Source organism: Protopterus annectens, chromosome 10.part0 (assembly GCF_019279795.1).
Source record: "Protopterus annectens isolate FY-2018-M chromosome 10.part0, PAN1.0, whole genome shotgun sequence".
NCBI lineage: Eukaryota > Metazoa > Chordata > Ceratodontiformes > Protopteridae > Protopterus > Protopterus annectens.
The window spans coordinates 1,591,563,941-1,591,585,637 of record NC_056744.1 but is presented as its reverse complement, the minus strand read 5'-3'; the positions used below and the strand labels follow the sequence as shown (position 1 = coordinate 1,591,585,637).

Here is a 21,697-nt window from a genome sequence, read left to right as displayed (position 1 = left end):
TACCTGTTACATCACATGAAGACATGCAAGAACTTACAGCAGTGAGACAGGACTGAATCATCTGCTACATCACAGGAGGGTGTTGCAGTATCTAAGAGATGTGGCAGGACTGCATTACCTGCTATATTACTCCTGGATATCCAGGAACCTATGGCAGTGAGACAGGACTGAATCACCTGCTATATCGCAGCAGGGTATTGTGGTATCTAAGAAATGTGGTAGGACCATATTACCTGCTATATTACTCCTGGATATCCAGGAACCTATGGCAGTGACACAGTACTGTATTATACCAATAACTCTAAAACTGTTTAAGGTTTGCACTGTGGTTTATCCACTTTAATTTGATTTATTTCCCATCTTATGCAAGAATATGAGCTGTACCCCTGAATAAATCCATCTATTACCTGCAATCTCATTATGTGTTTTTGTTATTAAAGATTTATTTTCACCTTTTATCATTTTATAGGTTCATAGGTTCATAGGTTCATACTAGGCTATCTGCCCAAGGGCATTTATAAGCCTAGCCCATAGTTATGTGGCTTTCGCCACCCCTTTAGTTTGAATAAAAACTATGCCTATCATTTTGCTGTGCCTCTGTCAAGCAGTGACGCTGAAGTAATCCCTGGGGTATATCTGCAATCTCCCATCCATTGGTCAAGATTCCTCTTGAACAAGACCAGAGAGGTGCTCTGCCTCACATGTACCGGGATTTTGTTCCACAATATTTGATTTTTATAGGGACTGGATAACATACAGTGCTTGAGAGAGTTACTTTCTCAACTTTAAATGTATCTGGAAAGTCTATTCCTTAACAGAAGATCTGAGGCACTGGATATAGTTACATTGCTTGTGGTATGTGTTAAACTGCTAATGTGGATTCTGGAAAGTCTATTCCTTAACAGAAGATCTGAGGCACTGGATAGAGTTTCATTGCTTGTGGTATGTGTTAAACTGCTAATGTGGATTCTGGAAAGTCTATTCCTTAACAGAAGATCTGAGGCACTGGATAGAGTTTCATTGCTTGTGGTATGTGTTAAACTGCTAATGTGGATTCTGGAAAGTCTATTCCTTAACAGAAGATCTGAGGCACTGGATAGAGTTTCATTGCTTGTGGTATGTGTTAAACTGCTAATGTGGATTCTGGAAAGTCTATTCCTTAACAGAAGATCTGAGGCACTGGATAGAGTTTCATTGCTTGTGGTATGTGTTAAACTGCTAATGTGGATTCTGGAAAGTCTATTCCTTAACAGAAGATCTGAGGCACTGGATAGAGTTTCATTGCTTGTGGTATGTGTTAAACTGCTAATGTGGATTCTGGAAAGTCTATTCCTTAACAGAAGATCTGAGGCACTGGATAGAGTTTCATTGCTTGTGGTATGTGTTAAACTTCTAATGTGGATTCTGGAAAGTCTATTCCTTAACAGAAGATCTGAGGCACTGGATAGAGTTTCATTGCTTGTGGTATGTGTTAAACTGCTAATGTGGATTCTGGAAAGTCTATTCCTTAGCAGAAGATCTGAGGCACTGGGTAGAGTTTCATTGTTTGTGGTACGTGTTAAACTGCTAATGTGGATTCTGGAAAGTCTATTCCTTAACAGAAGATCTGAGGCACTGGATAGAGTTTCATTGTTTGTGGTACGTGTTAAACTGCTAATGTGGATTCTGGAAAGTCTATTCCTTAGCAGAAGATCTGAGGCACTGGACAGAGTTTCATTGCTTGTGGTACGTGTTAAACTGCTAATGTGGATTCTGGAAAGTCTATTCCTTAACAGAAGATCTGAGACACTGGATAGAGTTTCATTGCTTGTGGTGTGTGTTAAACTGCTAATGTGGATTCTGGAAAGTCTATTCCTTAACAGAAGATCTGAGACATTGGATAGAGTTTCATTGCTTGTGGTACGTTTTAAACTGCTAATGTGGATTCTGGAAAGTCTATTCCTTAACAGAAGATCTGAGACACTGGATAGAGTTTCATTGCTTGTGGTATGTGTTAAACTGCTAATGTGGATTCTGGAAAGTCTATTCCTTAACAGAAGATCTGAGGCACTGGATAGAGTTTCATTGCTTGTGGTGTGTGTTAAACTGCTAATGTGGATTCTGGAAAGTCTATTCCTTAACAGAAGATCTGAGGTACTGGATAGAGTTTCATTGCTTGCGGTGTGTGTTAAACTGCTAATGTGGATTCTAGAAAGTCTATTCCTTAACAGAAGATCTGAGACACTGGATAGAGTTTCATTGCTTGTGGTACGTGTTAAACTGCTAATGTGGATTCTGGAAAGTCTATTCCTTAACAGAAGATATGAGACACTGGATAGAGTTTCATTGCTTGTGGTACGTGTTAAACTGCTAATGTGGATTCTGGAAAGTCTATTCCTTAACAGAATATCTGAGGCACTGGATAGAGTTTCATTGCTTGTGGTATGTGTTAAACTGCTAATGTGGGTTCTGGAAAGTCTATTCCTTAGCAGAAGATCTGAGGCACTGGATAGAGTTTCATTGCTTGTGGTACGTGTCAAACTGCTAATGTGGATTCTGGAAAGTCTATTCCTTAACAGAAGATCTGAGACACTGGATAGAGTTTCATTGCTTGTGGTACGTGTTAAACTGCTAATGTGGATTCTGGAAAGTCTATTCCTTAACAGAAGATCTGAGACACTGGATAGAGTTTCATTGCTTGTGGTTTGTGTTAAACTGCTAATGTGGATTCTGGAAAGTCTATTCCTTAACAGAAGATGTGAGGCACTGGATAGAGTTTCATTGCTTGTGATACGTGTTAAACTGCTAATGTGGATTCTGGAAAGTCTATTCCTTAACAGAAGATCTGAGACACTGGATAGAGTTTCATTGCTTGTGGTACGTGTTAAACTGCTAATGTGGATTCTGGAAAGTCTATTCTTTAACAGAAGATCTGAGACACTGGATAGAGTTTCATTGCTTGTGGTATGTGTTAAACTGCTAATGTGGATTCTGGAAAGTCTATTCCTTAACAGAAGATCTGAGGCACTGGATAGAGTTTCATTGCTTGTGATGTGTGTTAAACTGCTAATGTGGATTCTGGAAAGTCTATTCCTTAACAGAAGATCTGAGGCACTGGATAGAGTTTCATTGCTTGTGGTGTGTGTTAAACTGCTAATGTGGATTCTGGAAAGTCTATTCCTTAACAGAAGATCTGAGACACTGGATAGAGTTTCATTGCTTGTGGTACGTGTTAAACTGCTAATGTGGATTCTGGAAAGTCTATTCCTTAACAGAAGATCTGAGACACTGGATAGAGTTTCATTGCTTGTGGTACGTGTTAAACTGCTAATGTGGATAATATCAATTGATTCTCGCATGCACGTTGCTCTGGCTATATAGACCAACCAAACAGCAGGTGCATATCTCTCAACCTCTTGGTGCAAGTGCTGCAGACAAAGCCAAGAAAAATGGAGGTACAAAGTCCCCAAATCAGGGAAATATTTTAAATATTTCTCTTATAAACTTAGAAAATTGCTAGAATAACAGGTTTTGCACTACCATGTATTTTGAAAGAATAGGAAATCAGACTCAGACGCCTGTTATTAGGAGAGACAGATCAGAAACTGAGACAAAAATATGGACAATCTGTGAAATTCTGGACATTTGATAGGTATGAGAAGGTGACAGTAACAGCTTTGTTGAGATTTCCACAGAGAATAATATGCCATATAATATTTACTTTACATTATTTTGAGGTCTTGTGGGAGTGGGAACTGATAGAACTTCAGAAGTCATGAACTAACTGATATACAATCACTCAGACCTCAGTCAGTATAATTTTGATTTGCTGTCACATCCATTGGTAACATTTTTGTTGAAATTATGAGGGTCATTCACCCTAGCAAAGTGACTTATTAGGCAGTAATATATTTACCTATATTTGCTCTAGGAAATGTATTAGGCATTCCAGCAAAATGTTGAAAATCTTCCCCTGAGCCAAGAATACATTACCTGTGATATTACCTTAGAGCTTGCTGGAGACTGCAGCTGTGAGACAAGACATTTTACCTGTTACACTGCAACAGACATTTGGAAACCTATTGCTTTTAGTGGAACAACATTATCTCTGAATTAAGTGTAGGTACTTCCTATCACATATTTGTCAGTCCATAGTTGTAGATGCTATGTCACCAAAGCATTAGATGAAAGCAAAATGGTATGAACCGCATACCTCGAGCTGGCCAAAGTTTTGACACCATTCCCTATTCAGGCATAAATAAACTGGGAATAAACCACTATGTGACCTGCTGGATTGCCAACTGGCTCAGAGATAGGATGCAGATAATCAAAAAAGAGGAAGTTAGCTCCACAAAGAGAACAGACTCTCCAGTGACAAAAATGTTCATCCCTGTCCATTTTCATGTGCAACTTAGATCTATGGATGGGGGATAGAAAATTTAGTCCACAACTGAACCCTGTACTAATTATAGGCACAGGCAGCTCCTAAATGTATTATCTCATGCATGAACCCCCTCAAATTATCTATTGTATGATCCAAGTCATTCTTATTGGGGTAATATATAATTATTGACCATTGGGATGGGTAAAGGCAGTCTATAACCAAATGGGGTATGATATTTTGAGCACAAAAAGGGAAAACTGGCTAGGCCCAAAATGTCCTGCAAAGGCTGATAGCCTAGTACTTACCTATGAACCTATGAACCTATATGCAAAATCTGATATTGTCTATTTTTTCCAGCTTACCTTTTGGTGTAGGAAGAGGGGACCAGAATTCCAAGAATGGAAACCTTATGTATGTTGGTGCCCTTCTGCATTTTTCTATATCTCCATCATTGTTTATCATGTCAACAATTTCTTGCATCCATGTTGTTCCTGAGGGGAAAATTACAGGAAACAGTGAGAGCTCAAATTCAGATCAAAATATGTTTTGTGCTTAAACTAAACACATTACAAAAAATCCAGATATACAGCAATTAGTAAAACAATTAAGGCTAATAACTAACTATGAATAAATTGAGTCAATGAATAAATGGTCTAGGCATTTTAATTACATACCAAAAATAAACTGAGGGTAAACTAATTTAGAAACCTTGTTAATAAAGGTTTTTAAGGAACTATTGAGGAAGCCTATGGATGAAGTCATGAGCTTGAAAGTACTCTGTTCAGTTACACAATTCTGTAAACTTCATCATGTATTTATTTATTTGTTTATGTTCTTTAGTGTATGTCTCAGGGCACAGTAAGTTAAGCCATGAGGTGATTTTGTTGCTTTGACTATTGTCAATGTGATACTCAACCCCAGGTTATAAATGGGAAAAGGCATTGATGATAGTGACTCCCCAGGCAGCCTCTTTTAGAGTTTACTATTAAGTGGTTGAGGCTTGGAAGCTTCACCACTGAAAACACCAAAATGGATCACAGAAAGTTGGAATACCGACTATACATCATGTCAACTGTAACATTTAATCCTGAAAGTGGCCTACAGCTCTGGACCCAGGAACAAGTGCTAAACATGGACCTGGAAGGGATGCAAAGTTGGGTTTCGATGTTGCTGGCGTTTGGTATTCTAACCTTCGGTGTCCACAGTTCCAATATTTAGATCGAGCTTCCAAGCTTTGACCACATGATTGTCAACATCTTATGGGGCATGCTTTAGTCTGGTTTATGCAAAATACAGTTTCCTTGTATTCCTTCTATCACAAGGTCCTATAAGTACACAGAGTCTAAGGTAATATTTTATGGAACCCAGCTCCCATCTTTTCCACTAGATTTTTAGCAGTCATTGATAACATCTTCCTCGATGGGCAAGGCAATGTCCTTTCTTTTCCATATTTTTTAACAGCCATGGATAAAAATAGTAAGAGACAGACTAATGTATAATACTTGGTGTGGTGTACCTAAAGCACAGACAGGAATGGGGGGGGGGGGGTTAGAAAATCATAAAATACTGCAGGCTTGAAATAGGACAGAGCAGGGGAGATGATGACACATGAGGTGACCTGTTTATCAACTCTTCCAATTGGCCAAATGGATGGGCAACTGGAATGGCAGATTTTAAAGAGGTGTTAATAATTTTGTTAATTAAATATGTCCGCAGAATGCTGACTGATTTTAATTGTTTCAAGATCAGAGCAGAGTCTACTGCTCTGCTACCTATCTAATGTCTATAAAAAGCACCTCTGATATTAAATAAATTAGGATGCTGTAAGAAACATGGAGGCAATTGACAAATATTGACTTAATGACCTAGAGAGATGTTATTTGATTAATTGTAAAAAAGTTTAATATGAATGGAGTTAAAACAGATGACTGAAACTGTAATAATCTCCCTGCTCTACAAGTAAGGTTTCTAAGAAGATTCAGACAAGTAGTGAAACTGGCATTCAAACAGACTGTGAAGGAAGAATTGCACACTTTTTCCCTATTGTTAAGTTAATCAAGCATAATAAAGTGCAGACTGCCACAATATTTGGCATTTTAATATTTAATGAAACACACACACACAGCAAAATCTATATATATTTAGAATGTAATGAAAGAAGAACCTCACGAGGTAACAGGGGAATGTACATTAAATGTTATTAATCTGCTAAATGAACTAGAGAATGAATATGGTAATAATACATGTTTAATCAAAAAATAAGATTGATACTAAACTACATGAAGAGTATGCAGGCCCTAGAACCAAGATAAATGTGAATAAATAGTGTAGGTTACTCTGTTAGCAAACAATATAATGCAGCTACTTAAAACCAAACACTGACAGTCAAAGTTTCTGAATGCAAACACATTTTATTACAAAGTATCAATATTGGAATTTTATAACATATAGAGAGATTCAGCTATGAATCTCTAAAGCTATGAATCTATGAATCATGAAATATAAAATGAAGGTATGAATCTATGAATCTTTGAATGTTGGCGGCATGACTAGTATAGGGAGAGAACTAGCTGATATGATGGACAGAAGGAAGGTTGATATATTATGCGTACAAGAGACCAGGTGGAAGGGAAGTAAGGCCAGGTGTATAGGAGGTGGGTTCAAATTATTCTATCATGGTGTGGATGGGAGGAGAAATGGGGTATGGGTTATCCTGAAGGAACAGTATACCAAGAGTGTTTTGGAGGTGAAAAGTGTGTCGGATAGAGTGATGTTTATGAAGCTGGAAATTGATGGCGTAATGATGAATGTTGTTAGCGCATATGCTCCGCATGTTGGGTGTGCGATGGAGAGAAAGAAAAATTTTGGAGTGAGTTGGATGAAGTGGTGATGACTGTACCCAAGGGTGAGAGAGTGGTGATTGGAGCAGATTTCAATGGGCATGTTGGTGAAGGGAACAGAGGGGATGAGGAAGTGATGGGTAGGTATGGTGTTAAGGAAAGGAATGCAGAAGGTCAGATGGTAGTGGATTTTGCAAAAAGGATGGACATGGCTGTGGTGAATACGTATTTTAACAAGAGGGAGGAGCATAGGGTGACATACAAGAGTGGAGGGAGATGCACACAGGTGGATTATATCCTATGCAGGAGAGCCAGTTTGAAGGAGATTGGAGACTGTAAAGTAGTGACAGGAGAAAGTGTAGTTAGGCATCAGAGACTGGTGGTCTGTAGGATGACGTTGATGATCAAGAAGACGGGGAGGAGTGTGAGAGCAGCACCAAGGATCAAATGGTGGAAACTGAAAAAGAGTGATTGTGAGGTGGAGTTCAGGGAAGAGTTAAGACAGGCACTGGGTGGTAGTGAAGTGTTACTGAATAGCTGGGTAACTACAGCAGAGCTAGTAAGGGAGACTGCTAGAAAGGTGCTTGGTGTGACATCTGGACAGAGGTAGGAGGACAAGGAGACCTGGTGGTGGAATGAGGAAGTACAGGAGAATATACGGAGAAAGAGGTTGGCGAAGAAGTGGGATTGTCAGAGAGATGAAGAAAGTAGACAGGAGTATAAAGAGATGAGGTGCATGGTAAAGAGAGAGGTGGCAAAGGCTAAGGATAAGGCATATGAAGAGTTGTATGAAAGGTTGGACACTAAGGAGGGAGAAAAGGACCTGTACCGATTGGCTAGACAGAGGGACTGAGCTGGAAAGATGTGCAGCAGGTAAAGGTGATAAAGGATAATGAGGGAAATGTACTCACAAGCGAGGAGAGTGTGTTGAGCAGATGGAAAGAGTACTTTGAGGGTCTGATGAATGAAGAGAATGAGAGAGAGAGAAGGCTGGATGATGTGGGGATAGTGAATCAGGAAGTGCAATGGATTAGCAAGGCGGAAGTAAGGATAGCTATGAAGAGGATGAAGACTGGAAAGGCTGTTGGTCCAGATGACATGCCTGTGGGAGCTTGGAGGTGTTTAGGAGAAATGGCAGTGGAATTTTTAACCAGATTGTTTAATGAAATCTTGGAAAGTGAGAGGATGCCTGAGGAGTGGAGAAAAAGTGTTTTGGTACCGATTTTTAAGAGTAAGGGTGATGTGCAGAGCTTTAGTAACTACAAGAAGGATAAAATTGATCAGTCACAGCATGAAATTATGGGAAAGAGTAGTGGAAGCTAGGTTAAGAAGGGAGGTGATGATTATTGAAAAGGCAGTATGGTTTCATGCCAGGAAAGAGCACTACAGATGTGATGTTTGCTCTAAGAGTGTTGATGGAGAAGTACAGAGAAGGGCAGAAGGAGTTGCATTGTGTCTTTGTGGACTTAGAGAAAGCATATGACGGGGTGCTCAGAGAGGAGTTGTGGTATTGTATGAGGAAGTCAGGAGTGGCAGAGAAGTATGTAAGAGTGGTACAGGATATGTACAAGGGTAGTGTGACAGCGGTGAGATCTGCAGTGGGAATGACAGATGCATTTAAGGTGGAGGTGGGATTACATCAAGGATCAGCTCTGAGGCCTTTCTTATTTGCACTGGTAATGGACAGATTGACAGACGAGATCAGACAGGAGTCCCCGTGGGCTATGATGTTTGCAGATGACATTGTGATATGCAGTGAGAGTAGGTAATGGGTTGAGGAGACCCTGGAGAGGTGGAGATATGCTCTAGGGAGGAGAGGAATGATGGTCAGCCAGACTAAGATGGAATATATGTGTGTGAATGAGAGGGAGGATAGAGGAATGGTGAGGATGCAGGGAGTAGAGTTGGCAAAGGTGGATGAGTTTAAATACTTGGGATCAACAGTTCAGAGTAATGGTGAGTGTGGAAGAGAAGTGAAGAAGAGAGTACAGGCAGGATAGAGTGGGTGGAGAAGAGTGTCAGGAGTGATTTGTGACAGAAGTGTACCAGTAAGAGTGAAAGAGAATGTCTACAAGAGGGTAGTGAGACCAGCTATGTTATATGGGTTAGAGACAGTGGCATTGACAAAAAGGCAGGAGTCAAAGCTGGATTTGGCAGAGTTAAAGATGTTAAGATTTGCACTGGGTGTGACAAGGATGAACAGGATTAGGAATCAATATATTAGAGGGTCAGCTCAGGTTGGACGGTTTGGAGACAAAGTCAGAGAGGCGAGATTATGTTGGTTTGGACATGTGCTGAGGAGGGATGCTGGGTATATTGGGAAAAGGATGAAGCTGCCAGGTAACAAGAAAAGAGGAAGGCCTAAGATAAAGTTTATGGATGTGGTAAGAGAGGACATGCAGGTGGTTGGTGCGACAGAGCAAGATGCAGAGGACAGGAAGAAATGGAAACACGTGATCCGCTGTGGTGACCTCTAACCGGGAAAAGCCAAAAGAAGAAGAAAAAGAAGAAGAAGATAGAGAGATTCAGCTATATACTCAAATGCAACTCCTTCTATATCATGAATTTAGAAAGAGAAAAAAATTACTTCATACAAAGTTTAAAGCTTTTCCAACTTTTAGTTCTAGACAAACACATTTCTAAGGCTGTAAAAAGTAACCAGATAAAAAGGTATGCATACGGAAGTACTTTGCTTTTGACAAGTTAGTGTGTTTCTTTTTAGCAAACGTATTTCCTATAAAATACCTAACTTTCTGTCAAGGCTAATTGATTAAAAAACATTTGCCATCTGTTTTCCTCAATTCTAATGAATTCTAATAAAGTCAAACTGTTCTTAGCTAATAACACATATATAAAATTGTTGCAATTCATTAAGCTAGCTGTGTATAAAAATAGAAGCATAAATAGACATAAAACTAACATATCCGTTCAACAGATAAGGAATATCAAGAAAACAGGAAAAGAAAGAAAAAAGCACTAGAGCGTAAAGAGCACAGCTCTGACCCTCCTAAAGCAAAAAACCTGGACAAAGCCAAAAATAATGGGGGGACAAAGTCTTCAAAATAGGGACACACTTTAAATACTGCTCTTACAAATTTAGAAAGTTGCTTAAATAAAGGGTTGTAGTACCATGCATTTTCTGAAGGACATTTTTATTTATTTATTTTACATTTGTTGACCAGGCTAGTCCAGTTGGATTTATATCCATTTTCAGTGGAGGCCCGGGGAGAAAAGCTCCGCAAACAACAATCAAATAGGACAAGACAATCATATTTACAGTAGAAATTGGCACACTACAAAAACTGTATAACATATTACATATCTAGGATTTTATATTCTTTATTCCAGTAGGGAAAAAAAAAACTGATGTAAAATTAACCTAGATACAACAGTAGTTTGAATTAATAATGGAAATTATATCTAAGAGATACTATAGATACTAAGGTCACACAAAATATAAAAAAAAACACTAGTGTTAAATGGATAGAGTATACAAAAGCAAACTACAAGGATACTATTATAGTGTTCAGTCTCGCAAGAGTCGTGGTCTTATATGAAAACGGTTAGTCATTCAATAGTATATACATATTTACATGAGGAAAAATCCTCAGAATGGTCAAGCACACTATTATCGGCGAGTAAACACAAGATAATGTTCATCAGAGGCTAGGAATCAAGGGAGTCTAGAAAAGGGTATGGTGGTTAGTCTGGGTTTTCGCAGGTGCAGAGCCAGTGTGATTTGAGGTAGGGTATGAGCTTGCTTTCAAATAGGTTAACTGAGGATAGTGAGGTTAGCTGACTTGGGAGGCTGTTCCAGGTTTTACCTACTGTATTAGAGAACAGGGTGTCACCAGCTGAATTGTTGGATTTAGATATTTGTACAAGTAGTTTATTAGATGAGCATAAGGTTTTGAGATTGTTATAGGGGATGACTAGGGATGTAAGTATGGGTGTATGTTTTGAGGTATATATAGCATCTTATGGGCTACTATTAGTTGATTGAAAAGTATTAGATTTGGCAACTCTAACCATCCAAGTTGATTCAAGTTGATACAGTGATGAGTTCTATAGGAGGACCCAGCTGCAAATCTGGCAATATTGTTGTAGGAGGATGACAGTTTACTCAGATTACGTCTGCATATTTTGGTATAGATAGGGGAGGCATAGAGCAGGGTAGAGATAAGGTGGGTGCGAGCAATGGTGACCCTGGCTAGAGGAGTTAGAAAGGGTTTGATTCTGTGGAGGGAACCAAGTTTCTTATTTACTGTTTTTATGGTGTTATTAATGTGAGGTTCAAATGACAAGTTATTATCCATTAGTACTCTGAGTAGTTTGGTGGTTGGCTCAGGAGATATTATAGTTCCATTATTTGAAGTAATAGTAAAGTTAAGTGGGGAGGTTCTGCGACTGTGGGTGAATAGTAGCATTTTAGGGGTTTTTTGGGTTTAAGATAAGACACCTTTGTAAGAGCCAGTTTTCGACTGTGCTAAAGGTCTTTTGGGTTAGTGACTGAAGTTCTGATTGAGAAGTCGCAGAGCATATGAGTGTGGAGTCATCTGCGTATTGGATACAGTCATCTTGTGGAATTACAGAATGGAGGTCATTTGTAAATATGAAGAAGAGTAAAGGACCCAATATGGATCCTTGAGGGACCCCTAGGGCAACTGGGAGGTGGGAAGATAAAGTATTATCCCATAGTACAGCCTGTTGCCTATTATCTAGGTATTATTGGAACCGCTGTATAGTAAGGGCATCCAATGACAGGTTTTTGAGTGTGTCTGTGAGGAGGTGGTGGTTAACCATGTCAAATGCTTTAGACAGGTCGATAAAAAGGGCTGAGGATAGAGTATCATTATTACGATTACTATTAATATGGTTAGTGAAGGATAAGAGAGCAGAGGTGGTGCTATGAAATGGTCTAAAGCCATGTTGACAGGGTGCTAGTAATTTGTGTTCAAGTAGGTAGGTTAGCAGTTGTAAATGAATACATTTCTCCATTATTTTTGCCAAAGGAGATAGTATGGCTATGGGCCTGTAATTGGAGAACTCCTTGGAGTTACCACCTTTGTGCAGGGGGATAATGTGAGAGACTTTCCAGATTAAGGGGATAGTTCCTTCAGAAATAGTTCTGTTAATGAGGATGGATATGGGGTAGGCTATATCTTTAGCAGCTTTTTGCAGGTATTCTGCAGGTAGTAGATCTGCAGAGAGTGTGGTGGGTTTAAGTTTCTGGATGAGGTTAAAGATGAGCGATGTGGGCACTGGTTGAAAATAAAATAGAGGAGGATTATTGGTAGAGGTTGTGGTAGAGCATGAGGTGCTAGGGGTTAGCTGGTAGGCTAGGGATTGTATTGTATCAGTGAAAAATGTGTTAAAGGAGTTGGCTATTTGGATGGGATTGTTGTGATCAGAGCCAGAAGGAGCAGGAGTGCTTAAGTGTCCGGGGTGTAGGTGGTTATTGATGCCTAGCCAGAATTTTTGAGGATTATTTTGGTGGGTTTGTTGAAGCTGGTAGTAATAGTTTCTTTTGTCAGATAATATGGCTTTTTTTGTTTTGTTTCTTAGCTGTCTGAATTGTAAGTGATCTGAGGGGCTTTTTGTTGAATGCCATTTGGCCCATAGTTTATTTCTTTGGATGATTTTTTGTTTGGTAGTTTTGGTGAGCCATGGTGCTGGTTTAGTTCTGATTCTAACTTTGCGTAATGGGGCATGGCAATCTAAAATGGAAAGAAATTTTGAATTAAAGTATTTAACTGCATTATCTAGTGGGATGTGTTTCAGGGGTGACCAGTCACAGGCACTTAGTTCAGTTTGAAAGTAAGCAGGGTTAAAATTTTTGTTAGTACGAATAGTTCTGCAGATGGTTGAGTTTGGAACTTCAGTTTTAGATCTGATTAGATAAGTAAACAAGTGGTCATTTATGTCCTCTGGGAGGGTGCCTGTTTCATAGTTTTGTTGGGGAGTTTAATGGTATGGGTAGGGGATGTTATAGTTTGGGTAAAACCATATAGGTTGATATGAGTAGAAGGCTGCTCAGATATACAGAAGTTCCAGTTTATGTTAAAGTCTCCAAGTATAATGGTTTCTTGGAGGTTGTTGCTTGAGAGCCAGCTGAGGATAGCCTCTAATGTGTTGATGTTATTGCCTGGGTGAAGATAGACACAGATTCGATATATGACTGAATCTTAGTTAGAAGAATCTCTGTATTGTGGGAAAGTGGAGGTTTGGGGTCTAGCAAGGTAACTTGTAATCCATTCCTATAAAGTATGGCTACACCTCCACCTTTCTTAGTATTACGGTCACATCTCAGGATTTTGTAGCCAGGGGGTAGAACTACACTGTCTTGTATTGATAGAATAAGCCATGTTTCAGACAGACAGAGGATGTCAATAAAATGTACATCTATAAGGGCATGCAGGTGAGCAACTTTATTACTGATGCTACGAATGTTAATATGAGCTATCAGGAGATAGTTGGGGGGCTTGGTAAGTGTGTGTGTGTTAGTAGGAGTTGGTGTATCAGGCTGTGTAGCTGTGCTTGTGGTAGGACCAGGTTTTGGGTGTATATCACCATTTAAAAGGGAGTGGACCTGTACTTTTAGGATGAGTTGTAAAAGTTTAAAAATTAGGTTCTTGGTTTTTCTCGCTATTGGGTTATAATGAGACATGTGAGTGAGTCTATGAAACTTGGCTGCTGAGTACTTTGCTGGGCAAGAGAAGTTGTTGAGACTGTGAGGGGGGCTAAGAGTAGGAATAGAGGTTTGCCTGTTGTGGGTGTGAAGTCCTAGATATGTATGGGGTTTGTAGAGGTTAAGTAGATAGGGTATAATTAGTATAGTTAGGAGTATTAATAAAGGTAAGGGTTTGTGGTATCCTTGGGCCATTAGTGTAGGCATAGGAGGTGGAATGTAGGGATGCTTGTAGACAGAGTATTAAGGTAATGGATAATGGGAGATGAGTGATAGTACTTTAAGGGAGAGGAGATAGAGGTTGGTGTTAATGTATAGTTAAGGTGATAGCACTTTAAAGGGGAGGAGATAGAGGTTGGTGTTAATGTATAGGGGTGTGACATGAAGTCTGAAACTTGGGTCTATATTATTTCATCTAACAAAGACAGAGTAGTTAGTGGGGAATATGATGTACTATAATTATTGTTACTGAAAATGGTTCTCAGACTGTAGCAAACAATTAGCATTACTAGGGTTTAGTATCCAGCAAAATGTAAGAAGTAATAAAAATGGGTGTGGTGTGTTACTTTATGTTACTAACATGTTTAATTCTGTCCTGAGCTATGAGGGCCCAGAGTATGAGATAATCTTAGTATCAATTGGAATTTATCTTAATGGAAGATGGTTTGGTTTTACAGACCCCACCTAATATAAACAGGAAAAACATGACAGGTAATATAGGAAATATTAACTCATTCACTCCGGAGCAACTCATAAAAAGCTGCCTGCTTAATTCCACCATAGGAAAACAGTGCAGCCTGAGCTAATTTTCAGAAAATCCATTTGTAATACTATACAGAAAACAAATGTTCATAACTCTTTAACTATAAGACTAGACTAAAAATGTAAACGCAAAAGTTGTTCAACAGACACTGACCTTTCCAACACTGCAAATGTTGATACTGAATATCAAAGGCATTATTAAATATTTGACAAGGAATGCTGCTATTGTGCATATTTTTTACCTTTTTGGAAAAGCAAAGCACAATATCTTGGTCAGTATACCATGCGGACCCATACAATTTGTATTTAATTTATTTGTATGAATGTCAGCTTTAAAATGATACCTTAGCCATTACTGTGTTATTCTCCTTTCTGGAGATTTTCACTGAAATATGATTAATATAATATTTCTCATAATTGATAAATAAACAAAGCATAATATCTCATCACCTGTAACAGAGCCTACATATCAGTATAGAAGTTAAGCATCTCAATGTCAGCTTCAAAATGATGCATCATTTGTGTGATCACCATGCTCCCTTGCAAAGATATGGTCATAAAAATGAGAAGTATTTGAGATGTATAATTTTCATAATCGTACAAGACTAAACAAACTGTGATATCTGTACATGTGTACAGTGCACAGCCACAGTTCTTTTGCCATGTTGTAAGCAGTAAAACTGTCTTCAAAATGAGGTATTATTTGACACACTGACATGCTCTCTTGCAAATTTATTTACCAAAATATGAAAACAATTATAATTTCCATAACCTAACTCCAAAACAAACTTTGATATCTGCACATGTGTACAACATACAGGCACAATTCTTTTACCATGTTGGAACCAGCAATACTGTCTTCAAAATGAGGTATTACTTAACACATTCAGATACTCCCTTGCAAAGTTATTTACCAAAATATGAAAGAAAATCATGATTTCCATAACCTAAGTCCGAAACAAACATTGATATCTGTACATGTGTACAACATACAGGGACAGTTCTGTTACCATGTTGGTAGTATCAATACTGTCTTCAAAATGAGGTATTATTTGACACACTGACATGCTCTCTTGCAAATTTATTTACCAAAATATGAAAACAATCATAATTTCCATAATCTAAGTCCAAAACAAAATTTGTTATCTGTACATGTGTACAATGCATAGGCACAGTTCTTTTAACATGTTGGAAGTATCAATACTGTCTTTAAAATGAGGTATTAATTAGCACATTCAGATTCTCCCTTACAAAGTTATTTACCAAAATATGAAAAAAATCATAATTTCCATAACCTAAGTCCGAAACAAACTTTGATATCTGCACGTGTACAAAATACAGGGACAGTTCTTTTACCATGTTGGAACTATCAATGCTATCTTCACAATGAGGTATTACTTAGCACACTCAAATGCACCCTTGCAAAGATATTTACCAAATTATGAAAAAAAAAATCACAATTTCCATAACCTAACTCTGAAATAAACTTTGATATCTGTACATGTGTACAATGCATAGGCAAAGTTATTTTGCCATGTTGGAAGTATCAATACTGTCTTCAAAATGAGGTATTACTTAGCACATTCAGATTCTCTCTTGCGAAGTTATTTGCCAAAATATGAAAAAATCATAATTTCCATAACCTACGTTTGATACAACAGGAAGTAAGAACTGGGGAGTCTTCCTCTACAAAAAGGCCAGTCACAAGTGGAGACCCTCAGGTATCAGTCCTTGGATAGCTCCTTTTTGGCATTTACTTCTTTGAAGTTAAGGCTAATGTCAGTGGTCTCTGGCTGACTAAATTTGCAGATGATTGCAAAATTAGGTGCTATCATTGAATCCCACACACTGACACAAATGTTCTCCCGGAGGGGCTGACACAGACAAACAACTGGTGTCAGAACCATGGACTAAAACTAATTGCCAAGAAATGCATAATAGTTTCCTTTGAGTTTCATTGAGTGCATTCCTCCTTTGGTATGTACCTAAGCAGACATATCCAACAATTGAAATCTCCATAGAGGTTAAAACTAAAAGAATACAAGGCTTAAGTAAAATGTCCTCTGCAGCTGTTATGTAACAAAGTCATTATCATCTGTTAGGAGAAGGCCAAAAACTACCCATAAACTAACCAATACCCCAAACACTGCTTTACTTCCTTCTGCACTAACACATCTATTCCTTCTGATCAAGCATATCTGTCTCTTTCTAGATAACATTATATCTGCCTCAGCTTAACCTTTTCCTCCCTACATCCCCCCAAATCACTTCTTAAGAGTAACCAATGCCTACATAATACTAATACTTTAAGACTGTAATGAATATTTTTATTCCCATATTCACATATACTCTGCATTACTAAAGTATAATTATTTACAACTTGCATAATGTTGTAAATATCAGCAAAAGCAAATGTTACTGTATCTGTATTTTTTTTGCAACATATAATGTTCCTGGAGCTTTTGTCCCCAGGCCTCCGCTGAAAAGGGCTATTTTGTAGCTCAGTCTGACTTTTCTCGGTCAACTAATGTAAAATAAATGCAAACAAGATAAATCAAATGCAATGGAAAGACATTCATCATGCAGTGCAATGACATACACTATGATCTTTCAAATGGGACCTACAAAATTGGATTTTGTAGACCAAACACATGTAAAGAAATGCTTTTATTAGGTATGAAGTCAGCTATGGTAACTGCAAGATCAATTAGCCAAACAGAGCACATTTGCTGAAGCCAGTATCTCTTAATATGTATTTTATCCTAAAGAGATATTTTAAAAAGGAAGTCAAATAAGACTTTATTTATTAATTTATCTCCATTTCCTAATGCGAAGAAGAAAATGCAATCCATATGGTATTATGACAAATGGCATTCATGCGGTAAAAAAACATGCAATGTAAGTATGCATACACGTGGTTACTGTATATGTATTTTACTAATATAGGAATACACTATAAACATTTCCAAGCAACTTTTTTCACTTCTCACAGACCTTTTCTTTTGTTGATGTGTAGAATTTGCTCTTAATTTTCAGAATAAATGCATACCACCACACGACATTTAGGTCTAGTTAAACATGTACAATTAATGCAAAGAGCTGAATGCAACCTTTTTCATAATAAGAAACTTCTTTATGAGCAAATCAAAGGGAAAAAGCTCAGCAAATTTTTAAATGACTATGTAGGTATAGGGAGATATAAGAACACATACAAAACATAAAAAAATGTATGTTGCTTGTCCCCCGGACATGACAAAATAAGCAATGCTGTCATCAACTACCTGCCCAAAAGGTTTTTCATGCAACCTTGTACATGGACCCAAAATGTTTAATGCTTTAGATTTTTATGCTTATGTGCTCATCAGTAGTTACCAGTGGGAACAGCTAGCCCAGTATGTACAGCAGAAATATCCACTTTCTCCAAAAAGACAGATACCTCTTCCAAAGACCACCCCACCTGTGAAAAAAGCCCCTACTCCATATTAACCAAAGTAAATCCATGCCTCTAACTTGAATTAGTAACCATAAATTAAACTTTGGTCAAGCCCTGCAGTCCCTTATGGATAGCTGTAGTAGCAACAGCCACAGCAGTAAGTGGTCTGCAACAGCTGTGCACCAAATGATCATGCACTCTCTTGCCTAGTATGAACCTATGAATGTTTAGGTTGGTGACTCCAAAAAGCAACTTCACTGCTCAACAATAACTTCAGGACACCTAGAGATCACAAATATAAAAAGAATGGTGAGGGCCACTTTTGCACACATCTATTGTTGATCTGGACACATGAAGGGGGAGTTGCAACCATCCTCAATCCCCTGCCATGGTACAGTTTTTATAGGAGTAATGAAAAAAAATCTGGTGGGAGGAAGCAGATGACTGGGGTGCAAGACCCCTCCCCGTGCAAATATCACTAAAAGAGCAGTAGAATTAAAGTACTTAGCATGCATCCTACCTGCTGTGAACAGGGCTGCTGCCTGTCCATGCACATTAACAGGCTGCCTGCCTGCCACCCCCTTCAAATCTCTGCCACTATGACAATTAGGCAAGAGTTTGGGTGGGGGGACAGCGTGCATGTTCTAGGAAAAGACTTGTGCAAATCAGCTGATGATGAAAGTCACATTTACAAATTATGAAGAGACTGCAACTTAATTACACTAATGTATTTTGCTACATAAGGTAACGTGAACTGATGGAAGTTAAAACAGGGCTGTATTATATATGATCATAGGAGGTTACTAGGCTATTGGCCCTGAGGCCCTTATAAGCCTAGCCAATAGTTTAGCCTATGTTTAGACAGTCTGACTATTTTATAGCATAATGTAACACAAACCATGGCATTATTGACAGCAAGGATGATTTGTATTGTCAGTTTCACAGATTACTGATGCCACTGTCAGTCATAAACTTCACACCTGCACAAAAAATACAGGGTACCCTTCTCCAGAATCATCACACACTATTATCTAGTCCTACCTTTAAATGTAAAAAAAGGTAAATAAAACTAATAATTATAATAGCAATAATTCTCATTTTTAACCAGGTATGCCAACTAGACACTCAGCCCCTATTTAAAGGTAGCCCTGGAGTGATGCCTGGCTATGTGACTTGCACAGGGACACACAGGAAGCAAATGAGGGTTAAAGGGAATCAAACTCTGTATCACAGAGAATATAGCTCACGGTGTTAACCCTCTGCACCAGCTACCAGACTAAAACAATATAACAACTTTTAAGCATTGCAAGCACACTCACTATGAACTCACAGAATTCCATTCTATAACACACAGCACACACTTAAAAAAAGCATACCTGAAAACTCATACAATACAGTGAATAAAAGTAGAACCATGGATCGACTAAGAAATTATAGCAGACTGACCAACAGCAAAGCTCATGAAACCCAAGTGTTAGCAATTTGGGTGCACTCTATACTAAATTAAAATTGCATTGTATGATATTAACAAAAGACAAAACTGTGCACAATTCAAAATAAAATTTAGTATAAAAAAACTTTCACAATAACAACTAGATGGCCATGAGTAGAAGCAGTGAAATGGGCAACACACCAGTTATCCAAACAATTACATGCCATGTCCTGGAGCAAAAGCACTGTGTATACCATTTATCACAAATGTAATTACTGAAACACAACCCAAAATGCAAGTACAGTATGAAAAATAAAAATTATAGTACAGCATTTACTTCACTTTAAATAAATATATTCTCTCTGCAAGAGTTTTACTACAGCGCAGTTTTTCATCCAAAACAGCCACAGAAATCCTGGCAAGCAAGATAAAGGTTACCAGCCAGAGGTTAAAGGATATCAAGTAAACATTAAAGCTGACATCAGGATATCAAGTAAACAAGAAAGATGACAGCAGGTAACAGTAATGTTAGTTTCTTAGGAACCTTTTCATGCAAGTTTTAAAGAACAAGTTTGCTTGTGGAGCTATAAATGAATATCACAGTTTGTGCTACTTGTTTGAATCAAACTCACAACAGCAAATAAACGTAATAACAGCAAACAAATTAGACAGGGTAACACTCTTGTTTTACAGTAAAAATGTACCCCTCCCCAGGAAAAAATCATACCACCTGCTGATGTAGAAGCCCCTTTCCCACTATCACTACACTGATGTACTACTGAAATAACTGCACAGAACCTTTCAGTGTAAAAGAACTAGAAACCTATGACTTCCCCAGAGTACTACTGCACGTTAAAAAGATCCAATAAAAGTGGGAACTCTGCAATTTTTATTAGTTACAGTTCCACTGAAAGTCAGAAAAGTCACATTTTGATTAAATGAGTGGTTTACAGACAACTGCATTTGCAGCTTTATGACAAAAAAGCTACCTCCTCTATAAAGTATGGCTACAGACTTTACCTCACCAATCACCATCAGATAGCTTATAAAAACAAAAGTAACAACAGTTCAGTAGTTTACAAAGCACAGCTAAAATATCTGGACACTTAGAATAATAGCTCAGCTCTAAACCAGTACTGGAAGGTTCACATCTGACTTCAGTTCAGCACGGACCTAGTGGCCTAGAGCTATTACAGCCTTGATCATAACAGACAAGGGCAAAATTAATATTGGCATAATACTTACATATATATATATATATATATATATATATATATATATATATATATATATAAATATATATATATATATATTTATATATATATATATATATATATATGTACTACACATCTGGTTACAATTAGCACGTAATAGCAGTAACTTTGTCAAGCGGTTTTAAACCGCACTAGCAAGGAGTGACAGCACAGTCCAGGAAAGCATTATCTTCAAAACACCGGGTTCCCCTTACCTGGAAGTAAATGTGAAGACATAACTGCAAAGCAATGTATGTTACAGATCACTTTTATAGCATAGGTAAAGCAGCTGTCAGTTGATACTACTGCAATTCTTTAAAGTTTCTTTGCAATCCAGTCGGTATAAGTGAACTCATTAAGTCACTCCATACTGAAACATCATTCAACTAAACATCTTTCATGTCATCCCAGGCCAAAACAAAACACTCAGTACACACATGAATCAGCTGAACAATCCGACCTGTTGACCTTTCCATCTATATAATAATGTATGCAGCACAACCCCTGATCAGATGTGCTAATTTGTAACTGCCAGTTACTGGATCATTCAAATGACAGATATATAAAAGTGTGTCACCTTCATAATATACCCAGGCATCAAAACATCACCACTTCATACACAACACAGGGCGTTAAGGTGAACACTTACATGTCTCGGATTTGCTAATATTCCAGAACTTATAAAATCCCTTTCAAATGCTTTTAAGTCTTAAGTCAGCAAGACAAATCTAATGCTTCTATAAGCAATCCAGATTCCGACAAGGTCTTCAATTTACAAATCAACAGCACTTCCAAAAACTGATTATAAACTAATAAAATACCACTGTAGACAGCAGTGTTCCACATGGAATAAATCCCATAATTACAGACGTAATTGTAAATCCTTACATTGTAACATTAAAATCCAACTCCACTTATAGATATCC

The 21,697-nt window shown here is 38.0% G+C and overlaps 1 protein-coding gene across 1 annotated transcript in view; it reads right to left on the bottom strand.

The window, feature by feature from the left end:
- LOC122813764 (sulfotransferase 1C2-like) overlaps positions 1-21,697 on the bottom strand; it is a 157,331-nt gene that overhangs the window by 85,062 nt on the left and 50,572 nt on the right. The window contains exon 2 of the mRNA XM_044086255.1: positions 4,726-4,854. Coding sequence (XP_043942190.1) covers positions 4,726-4,854 — 129 coding nt within the window. The remainder of the gene's footprint in view (positions 1-4,725; positions 4,855-21,697) is intronic.